Source organism: Meles meles, chromosome 1, assembly GCF_922984935.1.
Source record: "Meles meles chromosome 1, mMelMel3.1 paternal haplotype, whole genome shotgun sequence".
NCBI lineage: Eukaryota > Metazoa > Chordata > Mammalia > Carnivora > Mustelidae > Meles > Meles meles.
In genome coordinates, this window is record NC_060066.1 from 1,692,844 (window position 1) to 1,712,531 (window position 19,688).

At 68.8% G+C, this 19,688-nt stretch overlaps 1 protein-coding gene across 1 annotated transcript in view; it reads right to left on the reverse strand.

The window, feature by feature from the left end:
- Positions 1-209: 209 nt before the first annotated feature.
- The window catches only part of ADGRB1 (adhesion G protein-coupled receptor B1), a 76,299-nt gene continuing 56,820 nt past the window's right edge, over positions 210-19,688 (reverse strand). Inside the window, 13 exon segments of the mRNA XM_046014090.1 lie at positions 210-1,006; positions 1,533-1,637; positions 1,762-1,797; positions 2,693-2,828; positions 2,830-3,376; positions 5,539-5,593; positions 7,129-7,224; positions 9,845-10,016; positions 14,129-14,214; positions 16,394-16,460; positions 17,817-17,886; positions 18,367-18,517; positions 18,787-18,889. Of these exon segments, the coding sequence (XP_045870046.1) occupies positions 809-1,006; positions 1,533-1,637; positions 1,762-1,797; positions 2,693-2,828; positions 2,830-3,376; positions 5,539-5,593; positions 7,129-7,224; positions 9,845-10,016; positions 14,129-14,214; positions 16,394-16,460; positions 17,817-17,886; positions 18,367-18,517; positions 18,787-18,889 (1,822 nt within the window). The 3' untranslated portion in view covers positions 210-808.

Consider the following 19,688-nt stretch of genomic DNA (forward strand, 5'->3'; position numbering starts at 1 on the left):
GGGTCTAAAGGTCTGCGGTGAGAACAAGGGGGCCCAGCATCGGGGGGTCCCCATCAGCAGCCCCACAGTGCCCTTGGGGGCCGCATGATCTCAGGCCTGGACGTCAAGGTCCACGCAGAATGGCTCCTGACACCCAGGCAGGGGGCAGGGGTGGAAAGTCCATGGGGCCTGCAGCGTGGGCTGCAGAGAGAGGCCACACAGACGGGACGTGGGTTTTTAATTCTTTTTATTGAAGAAAAGAAAAGGAGAGAAAAAATAGATTCCCCACCCCTGCTCTTCCCGGAGTGGGCTTCTAGTCCTGCCCCTGGGGTCGGCGCAGGTAAGAGAGAGGACTGTGCTCTCCACCTGGGTCTGGGGAGGGGCCCCGGGCCCTGGAAAGGTGAGGGGGGGGGCTGGCTGCTTCCCAAGGGGTAGGGGTGTCTAAAAAATGGTGCCAGGCCAGCTGGGCCAAGCAGGCTGGTCCTCTGCTGCGGCAGCAAGGCAGGCCTCCTGGGGATGCTGGCCACACTCGGGCCGGCCACTGTCCGCCGCGGCCCGCCCGCCTGCCTGCCGGGGGCTGGGCTGGAGAAGGGCAGAGTCTGAGGCACCTTCCGGCCTCCGGAGCCCTGTGCCCGCTCTCCCCCGGGGCCGCCGGCGCCTCCTGTCCCGTCTGGCTCTGGTCCCAGCACTGCGGGCCTCCACCTGGCCCTGAGGCCAGGACGCGGGTCCGGCCCCGCAGCCCGAGAGCACGTCTGAGCCCGTCCCGTGGCAGGAGCGGGCAGAGCAGCATCCCTCCTCGTGGCCCGGTGCGTGGCCGCCGCCCACCTGCTCAGACCTCAGTCTGGAGGTCGATGATGTCCTGGCCCACCAGCGGGATCGTGGCGCCCGACTTCTCCCACTCCACGCTCCGCAGCTCCAGCGGCGACGGTGGCCGTGGCTCCAGCTCCTTCTTCACCCACGCGGGCGTCCCGTGGGCTTTCCGGAGGCTCTCCCAGGGCCGCTTGTTGGGCGTCTGCTGCTTCTCGGGCTGCTGGCCCGTTGGCGGGGGCGGAGGGCGGGGCCCAGACGGAGGCCAGGGAGCAAGATGAGACCGGAGGGAGCGAGGGGGAAGGAAGGCAGAGTCAGAACAGGGGAGGGAGACTGGGAGAGCCGGCGGAGAGCCTCCCGCTGTGGGGTCCTCGCTGTGGGGTCCCCGGTGGGTGGCGACAGCCTGCTGTGAGGCACCTGCCTGAAACCGCTCCCTTGGCCATGGCTGTCCTCAGGAGGTGACAGACTATTCCCCAGTGGGCCGCCTCCCCCTCCCCCTCCAGGCGGGCCCCCAGGACCCAGTGTACCCTCCCCCTGCCCAGGAAGGCCCATGGGCTTGTCCTGCCCTCCAGAGTCTAGCATGGGCTGGTCAGGCCAGCATCTGGGAAAGGTCGCAGGGAAGAATGAATGAATGAGGAAGGGGGGAAGAAGAAAGGCAGGAGACAGCCTGACCTAAAGGCTCTCCCACAGCACCCCGCATCCTGTGCTGCCCCCCCCCAGCGCCCCAGGGCCCTGCCTCCCCAGACCTTGCTGTCCGGGCCCAGGGTCTCCTTGTCCTTCTCGGCGTGCTGCAGCTTCCGGTTCAGGTCCTGGAACAGGTCCTGGTGCCGTTTCCGCGTGTGCATGATTTTCTGCAGGGTGGGAGGGGGCGAAGCCTGAGCCCGGAAGAGGGGAGCTGCCCCGCCCCTGCCTGCCTGCTAGAAGGGTCCAGAGCACCTGGCCTGGCCGTGTGGGGGAGGGAACGCCAGGACCCACCTCGAAGTCCAGTTCCGCGTACCGTGATTTCCGCCGCTGTGGGGAGAAGGGGTTCGTGTGCGTTTGCAAGCAGTTCCCTAAAACCTCCCAGGCCGCAGGTCCCGGCCTCTCCTTGCCTGAAGACGGGGGAGACCAGGGACCCCCTCGCCCCAGGCCTCCTCTTGGCCCGAGTGAGGGTCAGCCTACAGAACCTCGTCACCACTTCCTGTCCCAGCTCAGAGGAGCCAGACTGTCCTCCAGGCCACCTCTGGCCTCCAGGATAGGGCCGGCGCTGGGCGAGGGTCTCTGGCTCAGCCTGCCCACGACATGGGCCCAGGGACAAGGCGCATGGGACGCAGGCCAGCGGCCCAGCTGAGAGGCCCCAGAGGCCGTGAACCCGGGGGTGGGAGCATGGCCTAGGGAGGGTGGGGCTCCCTGAGGGCGCCGGGCGGTGCTCCCCGCTCCAGGCTCTGACCCCATGTTGCACAGGCTGGGGGTGGGGGGGCTCGGGGTCAAGTCTCGGCTTCAGGTTGTTCTGTGGAGGGACTCGCTGCTCTGACCGCAGGTGAGGGACGGGCTAGACTTGAGCGGACTCGCGCCCAGCTCGGTGGCCTCTGCAGGGAGGGAGGCCCCTGTATCGGCAGAGACTAGGAGCTCCCTGTCATGAGGGCCCAGCAGGATGAGGGGCAGCGTGGCTAGAGGACAGAAAGAGGACGGTGGGCGGGCGGAGGGAGTCCCAGGGGACGCCCTGTCAGCAGCCCGTTTGTTCCCCTTCTTGTCAAGGGAACACCTGCCGGCAGCAGGGAGCCGGGACGCTGCTCCCCAGCATTCCCAGGCCCGGACTTCCTAGCACTGGCCGTGGGCCCCACCGGCTGGGCCGCGGGCACCCAAACCAGCGGCGCCCACAGCAGGCCCTGCCCCCCCCCCCCCCGGGTTCCCGGGCCGCCCTCACCTCCAGGGAGCTCACGGACAAGGTGGTGACATTCTCGTTCCTGGTCCCGGCCCCTGAGCTGGGCCCTGGATGGGCCGCGGGCTCCCCAGGCTCCCCCAGGCTGGGGGGCGCGGGCTCCAGGGTGGGGGGTGGGGGCGGGGGGGGGCGGCGGCGGCGGGGGCTGGGCGGGGGGGGCCTCCGGGGGCCCGGCGCCGGGAGGCTGGCGGGTGGGTGGGCTGCGGGCCGGGAGGCCGGCGTCGGGGGCCATGTTGAGGTGGATGAGGCGGGTCTGGGGCATCTGGTCCAGGTGGAGGCTGTGCTTGGCTTCCTCCTGGGGCTTGGGCCGCAGCGTGGCCGTGGCCGTGGGCAGGATGACGTAGCTGGTGTCCAGGGCCTTCTCCTGGGCCCGGCTCAGCTCCGAGTCCAGCTTCTTGAAGATGTCCCCGTCGCCGGCAAAGGAGGACTTGGGTGCCCTGTCCTTCTTGAGGGTCAGGGAGTGGTTGGGGAAGTCGGGCAGGGGGCCGCCCGGGCAGCGGGGCGAGCCGTGCAGGTGCAGCTTGGACACGTTGGCGGGCAGGCTGTTGAAGTTGGTGGGCGGCACCTTGGCGTGAGCTGACTTCAGCTTCTCCTCCTCGGGCAGCGACGGCCGCTTGAGCGTGCCGGTGATCGTGGCCGTCCGGCAGGCCGCGATGTCCTTGTTCAGCACTGTGGGGAGAGGTGGGGGTGGGGGTCAGGGCGGCCTCAGCGGTGCCCCGGCCGGGCCCCAATCGGGCGCGCGCCCTCTGACGGCTCCGGAGCTGCGATTCCTGGCGCCCGGGCCCCCCAGACCACCCTGGCCCTGGTCAGTGGGGGGCCTGCCGCGTGCTGTCCGGTGCCAGAGCGGTCCGGCTTCCTCTGCCGTTTCTAACGAGGCTGGAAGATGCGATGCTTCTGCCTGCCCCCACAGACAGGAGGACAAGTGACCGCCACCCACACACTGCTCTCCTGGCAGCTGGGAGCCCCCGAGGACCCCGCAGCCAGCCCATGTGTCTTAGAAGTGCAGGGACACAGCTCCTCATGGGGGGCTGCCGTGCCCCAGACGCCTAGCTGCCCCACTTCCGCTCGGCTGCCGGGGAGGGGGCCGCATGACCTCCGAGCCGGGCTCCCGCGGGCCCACCACCCACCTGGCCCTACCAATCAATGCAGCCTCCCGGGCCGGCAGAGAGCACAGAGCTGCTGAGCCCAGCTCTGCACCGCTGCCCCCTCAGGGCCCGTCCCCGAAAGCCCCCTGTGACCACAGGGCCCTCTCTTTGCTGGCTGGGGGGCCACACCCCCGCCCAGCCCCCGCACACCAGCGGCGCTGCCTCTCGCCTGCCGCCCGTGGGCGCACAGCCTCCCGGCGGCGGCCGGTCCCTCGCCACCCCGGTCGGTCCTCTCCCTCTGCTCCGCCAGCTCCCAGCCCCGGCTTGTGTCCAGCCTCCAGACGCTGATGTCCTCCGGGTGGCCCGGCGCGGTACCTGCCATCTTCCCCGCCAAGTCTGCGCCCCTGCAGGGTCCCTCCTACTGGGGTCTCTCGGTCCTCCTGAACGTGCGCTAAGCCCCATGGACCCAGGACGCGCCCCCCCGCTCAGATCCAGGTGCAGGCTCGCGGCGCCCTCAGCCCTACCCCCAGACTCCTCGAGATCCCCAGCCCCCGCTGCTGTGCCCCCGCCCCCGGCCACCAGCTGCTTGAGAGGCCACAGGCCCCGCTGGGCCAGCCGACTGATGAGGAAGAAATCAGAGCCTCGGAGTGGTCGGGACCACCTGAACAGGGCTGGACCCCAGCCTCTGAAGGCCCTTGAGTCTTGGGGCCATCTCTCAGGACAGCTGCCTAGACTACATAAGACCAAGACAGGAGATGCAAGACCATTCTGTCCAGTTCCTCACTTAACCCAAAGGCCACATCCTCCAGGAAGCCCTCCTGGGTCCACCTGGCAGTAGCTGACACTCCCAGCCTAGGGCCGCCCCAGCCCCTGCCCCCACGGCTGTCTCTGGACTCTCTCCGACGGATGCAAGGCAGTTGTGGCTGGCTGGGTCTCCACAGTTCTGGAAGACACTGCCTGTCCCTGCCTCGGACGCCTGTCCCTGCCTCGGACGCCTGGCTCCCAGGACGATGACCCTTGAGGGGCTCCCTCTCATTGGGCAATTAGTCCCTTTTTCCATTTGCTTCCAGAAAACTCAGTGCTCGCCTAGGGTCCAGTGGTAGGTCCTTCTCTGTGCTCTCCCCCGCTCCCGCTGCCGCCCCCACCCCCGTTCCGAAAGCACGCCCGAGCCTCCTCTGCGGGGTTAGTGGGGATGGAGACACAAGGACAACACAGTGTGGGGCCCGAGGGAGGGCAGCAGGGGTGGGCGACAGGGCGGAGGCGGGCAGCCCCCGTCTCACACAGCTCGCCCAGCCTCGTGGCCCCTCCCGAGAGCGTGGAAAGCAAGGAACAGGAGACTGTGTGTGGCTGCGGAGGCAAGGGGCGCGGCGGGGAGAGGACAGGGCCAGGCCCCACGCAGGGGGTCCACGGCCTGCCCCCGGGGCTAAGAGCTCTGCCCTGCATAGCGCGGGCCTCACCCCTGCTGAGCCAGAGCTCCAGGACGGGTTTCCAGAGATGGGACCTGCGGCCACAGGGCAGCGGGTGGGGAGGCAGGAAGTGGCGGGCGCAGGCCCAGGCTGAGGCGGGCGCTGTGCAGACCAGGCCTTCCGGGCGGCGTCCCCGCCAGCTGGGCGGAGCCGATCCCGCCTCCCTGCCTGGGCTGGGGCAGGCCGTGGTGGGATGAGGACAGACAGATGAACAGACAGACGCACAGAGAAAAGAAGAAGAAGCAAGTGGACCCGGGCGAGGGCCACCTGTCGCTCTCACCTGGCAGGCGCTCACCTGATCTACAGGCCAGATCCACGTCCTTCTCGAAGTCAGTCTGCAAGACAGAGGCGGGGGTCGGGGGGTGAGGGCCGGCGAGCGAGCAGCCTGGCTGCTGCCCGCACCACGCCGCCTGCGGGCTGGCGGGAACCGGTGGAGCTGAGCTATACCTTGGAGGCGTGTGCGTGAGTGTGTGTGAGTGTGTGCGTGAGTGTGCGTGGAGCTCCCTCCCGGGCGTCTGCGGCTTAGCCGGGCAGCGGGGGCCGGTCCACGGCAGCTCGCTCACACTCTCACGCCTCTGCCTCAGTCTCCCCAGTCCCCGGCTCCCTGGGACTCCAGCCCAAGACCTCCCGGCGGCTCTGTCCGTCCCATCCCCCGATGGCGTGGGCGAGCAAAGTGTCTCACGCTGCGGCCCCTGCGGCCCAGGCCGCTGCCTGCTGGTGATCTGCCGTGGCGCCTGCCCCGCGTCACCTGTCGTCCTCAGCACAGGCCCTGGGGACGAGGCAATGGAGGCCGGCTAGCCAGAGAGGCAGAGCAGGCTGCGGACACGGCCGTCGGCGCCCGGGGGACACCGGCCGTCCCTGGAGCCGGAGGCCCTGCTAGAGGGCGGGCCACGACCCAGCCTGGGGGCCCCGCCCGTGGCAGTGGGCAACCGTCCCCGGCCTCAGAGCGCCCGGTGAGCGGGGCACCCCGGCCTGGGCACCACGGGCAGGGCGTGGCGGGGCCCTCGTCTCAGACCTGGAGGTTCCCTCTGCATAAACGCAAAGGTGGGCTTCTGGGAAGACTTCAAAGTCTGAGGTCAGAGGTCAGGCCGGGAGCAGTGCCTGGGAGTCTGGGACCCCTGCCCTCAGCCCTGAGGATCCAAGTAGCCTCCGCAGGTCCACTGGCTGGGCTCTGCTGAGGCCCTGCCTGGGACGCTCACAGCCCCCGTGAGGAGGCCGGGCACCCCAAGGCCTGCGTGAGCAGCTCCTGCCCGCCAGGAGCCCAGCGACAGTGTGGGGGGCAGGGACATCCAGCCCGGGCACCACCAGGACCTGAATGGGAGGCCTGCCGGCAGGAGTGGGCGTGGGGGTCAGGGAGGACTTCCTGGAGGCGGCATCTCAGCGGACACCTGCGAGGCGGGCAGCGGGGTGGGAGGGCCGCGCCGTGCCTCAGGCTGAACGGCAGGTGCGATGCTGGAGGGCCCGAGGGGACCTGGCTGGGAACAAGGCCACGGTGGGGGGCAGGGTGCGTGCACAGCCCAGGCTGGTCCCCTGGATGGAGACGCCTGAGGGAGCCCAGCCCCATCCTGGCCAGGCTGGAGGGCAATGAGAGGGCGTGGGAGGCGTGGGGGGGGCAGCTGCTGAGGCGACAGCCCCCGGAGGCCGGCATCCTGCAAGCACGCTGTGGTACGGGGACGGGGGTGGACCGATGCCAGCCCCCCACACCCTTACCGTCGGGGTCCTGCCCGCCCCAAACCCCGGCCGGTGATGTCACCTTGGCGAGCCTCAGTGTCCCCAGCCTCACAGTGGGCTCGGAGCTCTTCCCAGGGGCCGCCGGAGCCCAGAGCAGCGCAGGGAGGCAGCGTTGGGGCACACACGCTCGGAGCCCTACCATGAGCTGGGCGTGGCCGTTCTGGAAGGAGCCCCCCGAGTCCCCGTTGCCCTCCTCCTGCCGGTCCACCACACGGCACTTCACGGCGTCCTGGACCTGGGGGGAGAGAGCGGAGCGGTCCACGGCAGTCCCCGACTGCGGCCCCGTGGGTCGGCGGCAAGGCCAGGGCGAGCAGCATGGGCTGTGCCTCCGTGAGGGGAGCCTGTGTGCGGGGCCCTGCCTCCCTTCCCTCTCGCAGGGTCTCTCTGTGCCCTTCACGGGCACCTCGACCCCCCGTAAATGTGCCACGGCCCTCCCAGCTGGACTCTGTCCAACAGACCTGCCGTCAGGCTGCGGAGGGCACTGGGGTCCACACCGTCCAGGCAAGCCCAGGGCCCCGCCTCACCCCCTGGAGACACCCGAGCGTCCACAAGGGCCCTTGGGGGGCACAGCACATCTGTGGGGCACGCTCCGTCGAGGGCGGTCTCACGCTGTGGCCACGGGCTCTTCAGAAAGGGGCCACGCAAGCAGCCAGCACAGAGCGTGTCCATAGAGGACGGGCAGGGCTGGTCAGCGTGAGCAAGGAGCGAAGGCCGGCTCCTTCTCTGCCACCGAGTGCTCCGGGTGCCGGGCGAGCAGTGCCCGCCCTCAAGGAGCTGCCCCTTCATGGCCGTGATGTGCAAAGGGAACAAGGGAGGCACCAGGGCGGCGAAAGCATGGAGGGGTTCCTGGAGGAGGCATCCGGAGTGAGCGGGGGAGCTCTGGAAGGAGGGTAGGCTGGGGGTCCCGGGCTCCCAGACCTAGACCCAGCGCAGACCTGGGGACCTGTCCCCACTCCCTGCAGCCACACAGCTGATGAGCGGCTGTGCTGGGGTCTCGCTGGCTCCGGGGCCGCAGGCACCCGCCGAACCGCTCGGGCTCCTGTCAGGTGTGCCTTCCTCCCGCCCTTGACCGCCTGGCACACCTCTCAAGCACCTACTGCGTGCCCAGCGGAGGCAGGCCGCCGTCCAGGAGACGGCAAAGGGAAAGCACCTCCTCCCCTGGCATGAAAAGCAGATGGTCTCCCCAAGTGCCTTGTGGCCTCCTCCTCCAGGAAGGCCACCTGGCCAGACTTACCCCCTCCATACCCCCCAGAAGACTCAGGTGGCCACCTTAGTCATCCACCTCCCAAACGTTCCACGCCCACTGCGCAGGCTGAAGCTGCCTGGCATCGCAGCTTCCCTGCCTGCCCCCTCCCAGCCTGTCTTCCTTAGCACGGCCCCCTGAAGTCCCGCCTACAGAGGCCGGAGCATGGAGGCGCTCTCCCGACTCTTCCCTGCCCACAGGGTCCCCAGTGCAGACCCCACGTGTGGGAGATGAGAGAGGCTGACGGGGAAGCCAGCCCTCCCGGCAAATCCTGTGTCTCCGGGGCACTGGACTCTCCCCCGTGTGGACCCCGCGCTGGACGGTCCCGCCTCTGCTCCCGGGTTTTAAATTCCTACCAACTCCCTCCTATTCTCGGATGTTCCTTCTTGGTAACCTGCCGTTCTCGTCTCCGAAGCCGGGCAGCCGAGGGCAGCCGAGGGCCACAAGCGGGGCCTTCGCACCTGGGGAGACGATGACGTCTGGCCCCACCCCACCGAAGCCACAGTGAGAAGCGCGACCGTGAGTAAACACGGCCGGGGCCAGGCACGCATGGGGCTGGGGAGCCGCAGCCTCTCCCTCTCTCTGCAGCTGTCGGCTCAGGCCGTGCTGGGGGCCGGTGGCTGCAAGGATCTGACTTTCTGGGCACAGGCTCTCTGGATCTCAGAGGGGATGCTTGTGGCCACCCATGCATTTATGCGCAGGAGCTTGTCCACGGGGCCGTCCCAACACCAAAGACGCAGGCTTCTTGTCTTCCCGTCACCTCTCCCCCTGCCCGGGGGCCTCGGGGACAGGGTACCCCAGACCAGGGCCCCACCTGGGACAGTGGGGCTACACGTGGGGGATGCCAGGTGGGGGCTGAGCTGCCCCCGAAGTGGACTGCCAGCCGCCCACAGCATCCTTCCCTGCATATCCCGGGGGCCCGGGAGCCCCTTCTAGAAGTGCTCCGGCTTTGGGGTGCGGCTCAGCGGCTGCCCGGCCTCCCCCACTACCAGCTGTGGACCCGGCCTCCTCGGGTGGACTGGGCTCGTGGCCCCTTGTCCTTCTCTCCCCAAAACCCAGGGTTCAATGCAAAACCCTTCTCCTGTCCTCATCTTTTCGAATCTAAGTGCTCTCCAGTCACTTCGCTATCTTTCTAGGAGGTTCCAAAGGGAAAGGGAGGTAATTCCGCGGGTCCACCCCCCACCCCACCCACTCCTGCCCCTTCGGCCTCACGACGGCCTCTCTCCACCCATGCCAAGAGCACATTTCTCCACATTTCAGCCCTCCTGAGAGGGGAGCGGGTCCCAGACCTCAGCTGCTGTCGCCGGCCACTGGCCGTGGGGACGGTGTCTGATGGCCCTCCCTTGCTCCCGTTCAGGACGGGGGGCTCAGCTCTGCTGAAAGCTGCACATGTCTCCGGGCCTCCGGGTCCCAAAGACCTGGAGGACAGAGTCCCCCTCGCTGCCCAAGCCCTCCAGGGGCACAGGGGCATCTTCAGGAAGAAGGACGGACACAGGAGCCACCGTCCACGGCAGCCGGGGGCCGCGTGCCGGCGCAGCCTTGGGGCCCCGTGCCGGCGCAGCCTTGGGGCCCGCAATCAGGCGTGGCCCGCAGCAGCCCCGGGGGCGCCCACCTCTCTGCGCAAGATGCAGTGGACCATCACTATGACGAAGCCCTCCAGCGAGTCAAAGACGGCAAACAGGATCTGGAAGAGGGCGGAGCGGCGGTCGGTGACGGCGAGCACGGCCGACATCCAGGTCAGTGCCAGCAGCGGCAGCACCACGCAGGAGCTCCACAGCGAGGCCCTGGGGACAGCGCAGCGGGCGGCCACGTCAGGGCTGGCCCTTGTCGCCCTCTCCGCCCCCCACCCCTACTAGACTTCACCTCCTCTCCCCCCTCCCCTCTGTGGCCCTGGCGATCCCTCCTGGGGAGCAGAGTCCTGCCCCAACCAGCCCAGCAGCTGGAGCCTCTGAGCGTGGTCCCTGGAGGCTGGGCAGCAGGGACGGAGGGACCTCTCGGGGACACCCAGGTTCCTAACTGTCCAGGAGGCCACAGGAGGGATGCCCACTGGAGGCGGGAGCTGGGGGGCCACAGCCCCTCCTGCTTCCCGCTCCCCGGGTTCTCTGAGCCACGCCCGCCGCCAGGGGATCAGGGCCCCAACTCGAAGACGGCTGTGGAGGGGGGTGTTTGGCCCGGCCTCCGAGCTCTGAACAGAGACAGGGAGAGAAACACAGAGGACTAGAGAGCTGCTCCAGGAGGACAGAGGGGACAGACAGACAGACATGGCCAGACGGAGGGGAAGGGGAGGCAGAGACACAAACAGAGACCCACGGGCGCTTCAGCTCTCAGCAGGCCCTGCTCTGCTGGTCCCCAGGGGAGAGCGGCCTCTAGGAGTGCCCGAGGCAGGCACTGCCCTCTGCCACCGGGTGCCTCCCTTTGCCACCGTGGGCTACACCGTGGCGGCTCTGAGCCTGCCTCTGCCGGGCGGCGCTGTCACTGTGCTGAGTCCTTGAGGCGTGTGCTGGGGGCAGACGGCTCCGGCGGGACGGCTGGCGTGTGGCAGGTGTCCGGGAAATGTGCCTGACCCCACCCTCACCACCACGACGACCTCCAGCGTTTGGCCCCCCGGGCAGGAGACGGCTCGCGGGGGCTCCAAGGAGCCGCCGGGGCCCCTGTCATCACCGGGGTCAGGGGCTGGGGTCAGGACCACCGACTCTCCTGCTCACAGGACAGAAGCAGGAGCGGGTGGGGCAGGAGAAGCAGGCAGTGGGCAGGGGGAGGGGTGCAGGAACATCAGGCAGGGCCACAGGGGCCACGGGGGCCACAGGAAGGAGCTGGGGGCGGGGGGAGCACAGTCCGATGGGAGAGCAGCTAGAAGGACCTCAAGTCCGGCTTGGAGAAAGACCCCCGAACCAGCAGGACTTTAGTCGGGGCGGGAGCAGGGGCCCTCCCCAGAACTGTGCCCTCAGCTTCTGCACCCCATCTGTGCGGCCTGGGCACGGGCACAGGAGACAGGCCCGCCTCCTCCCCCTCTACCCTCCTCCTCTCCTGTCCCCCTCACAACCCCGTGCCAGGACCCAGGTCCCCATCCCGGCCCTACTTCTGCTCCAGCACAGCTCCCTGGCCAGGTTCCCCAGGGGCTCGAGTCAGAGCCAGGAGCTGCCCTGAAGCCCTCCCAGGAGCTCCGATGAGACTTCACAGACCCACCTCACCCCTCCTCCCAGGGTGGGGGCCCCGGTGGCACCCGCTGGAGAGCCCGAGAAAGCCGCCCTCCACGGCTCCGCGCCCCGTCCTCCCCAGCCCCGAGTGTCTGTGGCTCCCCATGGCGGGTGGGGCTCCCTCGCCTCTGTCCTCCCTTCCGGAGCAGACCTGCCCTGGCTGTACTCGGAGCTGGGCGCAGGGCGAGGCTTCTCCCAGGAAAGTCTCATCCTGCTGGGAGTCGCGCTCCTTGGGGCCTGGGAATCACTGTGGTTCCTGCAGCCCAGCCTCTGCGGGTTCTGCCGGGGCAAAGGGCCGCGCGGAAGAGCAGGGAGGCCCAGGGCAGTGGGGCCACTTGGCCCTTTGGAAAGTCCAACGCCCTACGGTGGGGAGAGAGGGAGGGGGGAGCGGTGGGGCAGGTGGGGCAGAGCCTCTCCCGGAACGTCCCCCAGGGCTCTCACGACAGCCTGTCACAGGGCAGGGCAAACAGTCCGTACCCCCAGGCCCCATCCTCGCCGGGCCCCCCCCACAGCTTTCTGCCTCAACGGACCCGACCTGCCCCGAACCTGCAGCCGCCACCGGGCAGCAACGTCCGCACACACACACACCCACACGCACACACCCCACACGCTCACGCACGCGCAGACACCCACACGCTCACACGCACACGCACGCACACACCCATGCTCACGCACGTGCACACACAGAGGCTCACGCACGCACACACACAGGGCGCACCCCAGGCCCCAGCACGGCCACACGTCAATGACTCGCCAGCCGAGCGCGTTCTCAAGCTGACCCACACCCATCCCGTCCCGGCGGCGCCAGCTGTCCAGCCCTCCCTGTCCCCAGGCCCTGGGGGATGGGGGAGAGGAGCCTGGCGAAGGGCTGCCTAGGGGACGACCCCCAGAGTGGACGGCAGAAGTGACAGAGAGGACAGAAAAAGCTTAAAACAAACTGTGCGACTCAGAGCAGCGTGGAGACGGGCGCACGCGGGGAAGGAGAGGGTCTGACTGGGCACGGCCGGCGGCCTGGAAGGTGGCGTGGGCCGCAGGGAGGGCTCCACGTTCCGCCCATTGGAGGGCGCGTCCGAGGGGCTGGGGCAGCTGCCCGGCAGTGGAATGCAAAGCCCAAGACAAGAGCTGACCGCGTTCTCAGTTCTCACGGGGACGGGTGGAGCGCTCACCGACCGCAGTGGTCGGCCTGCGTCCCCTGGGCCGGTCCTGGGGGGTCGGAGGGGCTCCGGGGGACGCAGGGGAGACTCGGGGAGGTGGGGGCCGCCGGGGTCCGGCCCCCATGCATGCCTGCGCAAGAAGAGAGGAGCCAATCTGTCCACGTTTGCACAAAGCAGCAGAACTCCTGGGGGGAGGCCACGGCCTCCAAGTCTGCCCTGACCACGTGCCACGCCAGCCAGGGGCCAGGGCTTCACCAGGGAGAAGCTGCCAGCGTCCTCCCACAGGCCCCGCGTGTGTGCGGGTGTGCGTGCGCGAGCGAGCCCACGGCAGCACGCGGGGAGCCTCTGATCCGTGGGGGACCCGCCAGCGTACCACGAGCGCACCCAGGGGCCAGGGCACCCACTGCCCCCCCGGGCCAGGACTGGGGAGCCGGCCAGCTGTACGGACACACTGGGCTCCCGCGCCCGCCGTACCACCCGCGGCTCACCCCACCTGACCCCGGGCGCCTCGGCCGCACAGATGGGGACGGAACAGGAGAGTCGGCTCAGGGGTTCTCGTAGGACACAAAGCAAACGCGCCGGTGGGGAATGGGCGTCACGTGCGAGCTGCCCCAGCACTCCGGCCTGGGCACCCCGGGGCCCCCCAGAAACACCTGTGGGTGGGCGGGGTAGGCCGCCTGCGTGCCCACTGTCCAGGGAGAGGGGCACCCACGGCCACGGACGGCGAGGCCAGCCTCCGGATCCCACACATCCTCCCAAGCCACACGGCAGGCTCCTGACCACGACCAGAAGCCATCAGGGAGCCCAAAGGATGGTGTCCTGAAGCCAGCGTACTCGGGGGTGCAGGAGGAGGAGGGAGACAGACAGACATGGAGGACGGGCACAGAGGGAACAGGGCGGAACCCCCACGCAGACACCAGCAGGGCAGAGGGACGAACAGAGCAGTAGGCAGAGGCAAGGCGAGGAGGGCTCAGAGGGCTGGGGCAGGATGGAGAGGGTCTGTCTCAGCCTGTCCTCGGCCCCCCTCCATGACCCCGGTGCTGCCATGCCCTGGGGGGCTGGAGGAGCGATGCTGTCCCAAACACACTTGGCCTTCACTGCTGGACATTGCCCAGCCGCTTGGGACCACGTGGCCTCTGGTCGTGCACCGGCCTCTCTGGGCCCAGCTCTCCATGCAGGACGGACACCCTATTTGACCCCTGCACTCTCCTCCCGCCGCTGAAGGCACCACAAAGACAGGCAGGTCACGTCCTTGCTGGGGATTACCCGACCCCGCGGTAGGGAAGGGGGAGGCCGGGGGACTCCTTCCCCCCACCCTAGTGGACCCTGCAGGGACCCTGAAAACAAATGGCTTCCCAGTTTCTGAGGATGGGCCACAGGCCAGACGGAGAAACTGAGGCACAGGGCAAGGCCGGGGCTAGCTGGGAGCCTACGCAGACCTCTGTGCTCCAGTTTCCCTGCCTGCTCTGGGGGCTGGCGGGGAGAGTGGGCCCTGGGTCTTCTGGACTCGAGGCAGGGGAGGCGCCCCAGTGGGCCCTGCCCTACCCTGCTCGCTCCTTCAGCTTCTTGTCCGTGATGCCGTCCTTGGACACGAGCTTGTTGAACACCAGGATCCCGATGACCATGTTCACCTGCCAGGCAAAGAGCACGGGGGTGTGGGGGCGGGGTACTGCCCTCCGGGCTCCGGGCTCCACACCAGGGCTCCCGCCCGCAGCACGGGCCCTAGGGACACCGCTCCCCAGGCCAGGAGATGGGGCCGCCGGCACAGGCTCGCCAGCACCCCCGACTCTCTCCTGGGCCTGGCCGCCGGCCCCCACCAGAGCCCCGTCTGTTAGGTAGGGTTCTCCTGCCACAAGACCCCACCCAGGGCGAGATGCTCCAGCTCCCGCCCCCCACACGACCCTCCCGCACGACCCATCCATGAGGATCCGGCATGCCTGCCCGGCGGGGGTGGACAGGAAAAGGGGCCGGCATGCTCTGGGGTGGGGACGCAGAGAGACATGTGGGGGGCTCTCCCGACAGGCTGGATCCCCCGGTCGCTCTGCACTAAATAGCCCCGAGGCCTAGCTGCCATCCCCACGGTGGGCAGCAGCAGCTTCTGGAGCCCGGGTTCCAGCTGTCCGGAGGTCGGAGGTCAGGTCGACCTCCACGCACCCCCAGAGTGCTGGCCCATTCCCACCGCAGAAAGGGCCTCAGGTAGTCCAGCTGCTGCCCACACTCAGGGGTGCCCTGTGGCCACCGCCAGCCTTTCAGCAACCCTGCTCCTTACATCCCTCCCATGACAGGGAGCTCACCCCTCACGAAGGCCCGCCTCGAGGGCCGTCTCGTGGGCAGCATCCCTGTCTAGGTTTTTCCCGGGGGTGCACTGCCCCCGCGCTCTCTGCATGGCATCTTCCCTGCCTCCTTCCTGCTGGGCACCGGCTCCCTCGCAAGTGCTCTCCGGTGTTCATGTCCCGCAAGCCACAGCCCATGGCAGCTGTCCCCGGGGGGCCCCTGTCAGCCCTGCCGCGGCCCTGGAGCCCTGGGGTTTTCCTATCTCTGGCCTTCTCTCCTGGGTGGGGAGGCTCCCGGCTCCTTCCCTTGCCCCCCGGACGCCCTCCCCTGGGTTCCCACTCTGCAGAGGCCTCAGGTGGAGGAACGAGGTCTCGTCCCGGACCCCTCGGATGCAGGAGGACGAGAGGGCGACTGCCCGCGGCCCCAGCGCTCTCAGCGCCCCTGACCCCGCACGCTGCCGTGGGCAGGCCCTGCCGTCCATCCCTGTGCGAACGGAAAGTTCCCAGACGCGGGCACCAGCCCCGGAGGGCCTGACTGGGGCGGAGGCCCCTTTCCCAGGTGACCTCATTTTCTGAGAAGGCCGGAGCCACAGGGGGACAGGCTGCCAGCCATCCCCGCCCTGCCCGCAGCAGGCTCTGCGCGGCCTTGACCGGCGTGTCCCCACGTTCCTGAGGGGGCCCCGGCCTTGCCCTACAGACACCCTGGCGGGGACGTGGGGGCTGGGAGCTCCCGCCTCCATCAGCTGAGCCTTCCCCGCTCCCACGTCGCCCGCCGTTAAGATGGCGAGCTGGCCCGGTCCCCGAGCGGCCGCGTTGACATGCACGGCACGGAGGCCTCTCCCTTCAAGGAATAAAGGGGCCGGGACCCTCGGGCTAGGCCCGCTGCCCGCAGCTCCGCCCTCCCACGCAGGCGCCCAGCCCCCCGCCACGGAGCACAGAGTGGTGTATGGCCCTGCGTGGGGGCGGAGGGCTGGAGGGGGACAGGCTCCGGCAGTGTGGGTGCGGGGACCCCAGCCGTGCCCGGCTCCCCCTGCCCAGCCCGAACTGGGAGGCAGGAACTCGGTGCCCGTGGCGCTGTTTCGCATCCCTCCCCGAAGGCGTCCGGGAACTCGTGGCGAGCGAGAGCAGGCGCCGCTTCCTTCTCCAGAGCAGGACAGCCGGGGCCTGCAGCAAGGGCCCAGCCCTGGCCCCCGGCCCCCGGCTCTGCTAGCTGCTCTACCCGTCCCCCAGGCCTCGCTGGCACTCCCTGCTGTCCTGGGTCAGCCATCCGCCTGCTCGGGCCCCCCCATCCGGCCGCTCAGCCCGCGAGCCCACATGGACCTGCTGGCCAGTCCCCGGCCGGTGCCCATTACCCATGCAGGCGGGGCTCACCAAGATCGCAGGCGCCCCCCCGCCCCCGTGTCCGCACCTGTGTACCCTGAGGGCAGCTCCAGGGGGCCAGGAACGCCACCCACCCCCTGGTGACCACCGTGACCCTGAAGGGGCAATAGGTACAGCCCAAGGGCCCAGCCTGGGCCAGCGGGGAAGGGGTCAGTACCAGCACGACGGCGGCGGCCGGTCCCACGAAGGCGTACAACAGTCCCCCCTCCAGGGACAGCCAGCAGCTGGGGAGGGAGACGGGCTGGTCAGTGGCCAGTCTTGACGTCCCCGCCCCCCAGGGAAGGCCGGCAAGACGCTGGGGAGTGGCAGAAGGAGCTCGGCACCCAGCAGGCCCCCTGGGGCACAGCACACAGCAGCTCACTCGGGCATCGGAGCCCTCGGAAACCCCCTCCACCGCGGCCCCATGAACCCCAGTTTACAGAGGAAGAAGCAGGCACCGGGCAGACACGAGGCTGTCCTGACCGCCCCAGGCTGGCCCCCAACTCTCCTCCGATGCCCTCCCCAGTCTCACGCACGGACCCTTCCTCCGGCCATGGTGCCAAAACTTTGGGTCGGGTCCCTGCTCCGGCCCCCGACGTGCCCACGCAACCCAGGCCCCACGGCCAGATAACCCAGGCCTCTGCTCGTGCGTCTGGGCCGGGCTCTCCCCACACCAGCCGTGGTCGCCAGCCCCACGTTCCCCCAGATCTCCTGGACCTCACGACAGGCGGCCTGCAGGAGCCCCGGGCCCAGTGAAGACGCTGCAGTTTTCACGTGCTGTTCCCTCTGCCCTGAGCGTCCACCCCACACGGTCAGACAAACTCATCTTTAGCCTTCAAAGCCCCTGGTGCTCCCCTGATCCGCTGGGCCCTCTCAGCTGTGTGGCAGTGCCCGTAACCCCCTCGTGGCCCTCACCCTACCAGGGGGTCCAGTGACCAGAACCTCATTCATGTCCGCTTCCCCTGCTGCCCAAGGGGGCCTTGCTGCAGGGCCCAGCCATGGCCTGTCCCCCCGGGGCTCCACAGGGAGCCGAGCCTGCACAGCCACTCCTCCTTGCTCTGGCTCCCCTGTTCTTACCCGTGCCTGCGGCTGCAGCCCCCGGCAGGCCTTGGCTCCCCACGCCCCCGGGAAGCTACACTGCTTTTAGGGTCTCCCCAAGCTTCCTGGTTTGGCATTCAAGGCCCCTGGACCTGCCTGGCCCAGCTGACCCCTCGGGGCCTCGCTGACTTCATCGGAGTAACAGGCCCCTTACCACCGGCCTTGCCCTCCTCGGGGCCACACAGCTCCCTGGCCACCGCAGTCATGCAGGGACGGACGCACGGCTGCAGAGGGAAAACTGAGCCTAACAGACCCGGCCAAGGGTACCAAAGGAGGGGGTTGAGGCTCTGATGGCCCTGAGCCCCGATTTCGCCCATCCTGCTGCCCACTGCCAGGGAGGAGCTGGGGAGGGAGGCGGCCTCCAGCCCCGGGACTCCCAGCCTCTCCCAGCCTTGGCTCTCCTCTGTGAGACGGGCAGCAGCCAGCTGTCACCTTCTAGGGCAGTGGGAGGGTCTGGGGGAGCCGAGCGGCCTCTACCCCATCCCCACCCTGCCCCGACTCACTAGTTCATGGTGCTGTACCCTTTGGCCTTGGTGAATCCCACAGAGATGGCCACGACCAGTGCAGGGAGCCCTGCGAAGGACCAGAAAGAAAGGGAGTTGATCCTCCTGCCCTCCAAGCCCCCGTCCACCCTCCGCCTCTTACCAGCCCGGGGGATGGGGCGGGGAGGGGGTGAATGGGTCCTCGGAGTCCTGAACACCGTCGCACTGAGCAGGAGAGAGAGGGGACGGGAGGTGGACGAGGGTGGGGCCCACGGCCGCAGGCACGGCGGCCAGTCAGCGAACGAAATGCAGGACGCCTGATCACACTTGAATTTCAGATAACAAGAAATCATTTTTCTTCTAAATGTCCCAAACGTCAACCGGGATATCCTTAAAAAATACCTCATTATCTGGAATTCAAAGAGAGTTTGCCGTCACATCTCACCTGGGAACCCCGTGGAGGCCCCAGGAGGACGAGGGCAGAGGCCGGGGGGTGGTGCAGGGCCACAAGGGGCAGGGACAGCGGGCGGAGGCCGGGGGGACACCCCCCCCCCCGCCTGGCACCACTCACCCCAGCCCAGGCAGAGGAAGCGTTTCCGGATGAGACGGTTCCTGAGGCGGCCCGTCACAGCCATGTAGGACTGCCAGGCCTCGGTGAGCACCCAGCAGAAGGACGACAGGAAGAAAAAGTGCAGGAAGGCGGCCACCAGCGTGCACACCACCTGGGCAGGGCAGGCAGGCGGGTCAGGCCGGGCAGGGGCCTGGGCGTCCTTCCTGGGCCGGCCCCATGGGAGGAGCTCGGAGAGGCCGGGACAGGCCCGAGCCGGGTGTTCGCGGGGGGCCCGAGGTCAGGTCCCCCCACAGGAGGCTGACCCCCACAGGAGGTCAGCACCAGCTTCCCTGGGAGCATTCTGGGGTCCTGTCACCGCATCCCTATCCCGCCCGGGCTCCCGCTCCCCGGGACGTGCAGGGAAGGGCCGAGCTCACGCACCTTATTGCGGGTCTGGGTCTGCCCGATGAGGATGAGGGCGTTGGAGGAGATGATGGACAAGCAGAAGTTGATGAGGATGACCGACCGCTCGGAGCGGATGTACCTGTGTGGGAGCGCGGCTCAGTGCCCCGGCGGGGGATGGGGGGGGTCGCGTCTCCAGGAACTGGGGTCCTGCGGCCACGGTGAGACTAGACGCCGCCTCCTCCCTGCAGGCCTCCCTGCCACGCCACCACCACCCCCGCCCCTGCTCCCGCTCTCCCGGGTCCTGAACTCCAGCCCGCGGTCCGGCGCGGGGAGGGCCACGGGGAGCCGCCAGCCCCAGCCGCCCATTCCCCCTGGGAGTGGCTTATCCTCAGTTTCCCCCTTTCTGTGCGGGATCCTCTCCCTATCTTTGCAATCCTTGGACACGGCTCGTTTCTGGGGTCTCGGGCTCGGCCTGCTCCTGGCTTCACCACAGCGGGCCCCCTGCCCCCAGCCCTGCCCACCCTGTCTGACCCTGACTTCCAGGGAGGAAGACCAAGCTGTTCCCAGGGCAGCCCGCAGAGCCTGGGGAATGCAGCGGCCCAGCCTCATCCTGGCGGTGGAACCCTGGGCGAGGGGCTCAACCCCTCTGTGCCTCAGTCTTTGGATCTGTGAGATGGGTGGCGGGGACAGACCTGCAGCCAGGGCTGCGGCTGAGCTCAGAGGGGCAGGATGCGGGCGGGCAGAGAGGACAGGGCTGTGCCTCAGGGCCCGAGATATGACCTTGGGCGAGTCACTTTCCCTGTGTCAGTCTCCATTTCCTCGTGGGGACCATTAGACCACCTTCCCGACCACAGCTCACAGGAAGGAGGCGCTTTGAAAACCACTGGCGAACCCCTCAGAACCACAGCTGGGAGGGCTGGACATGCTGTGACAGGTCC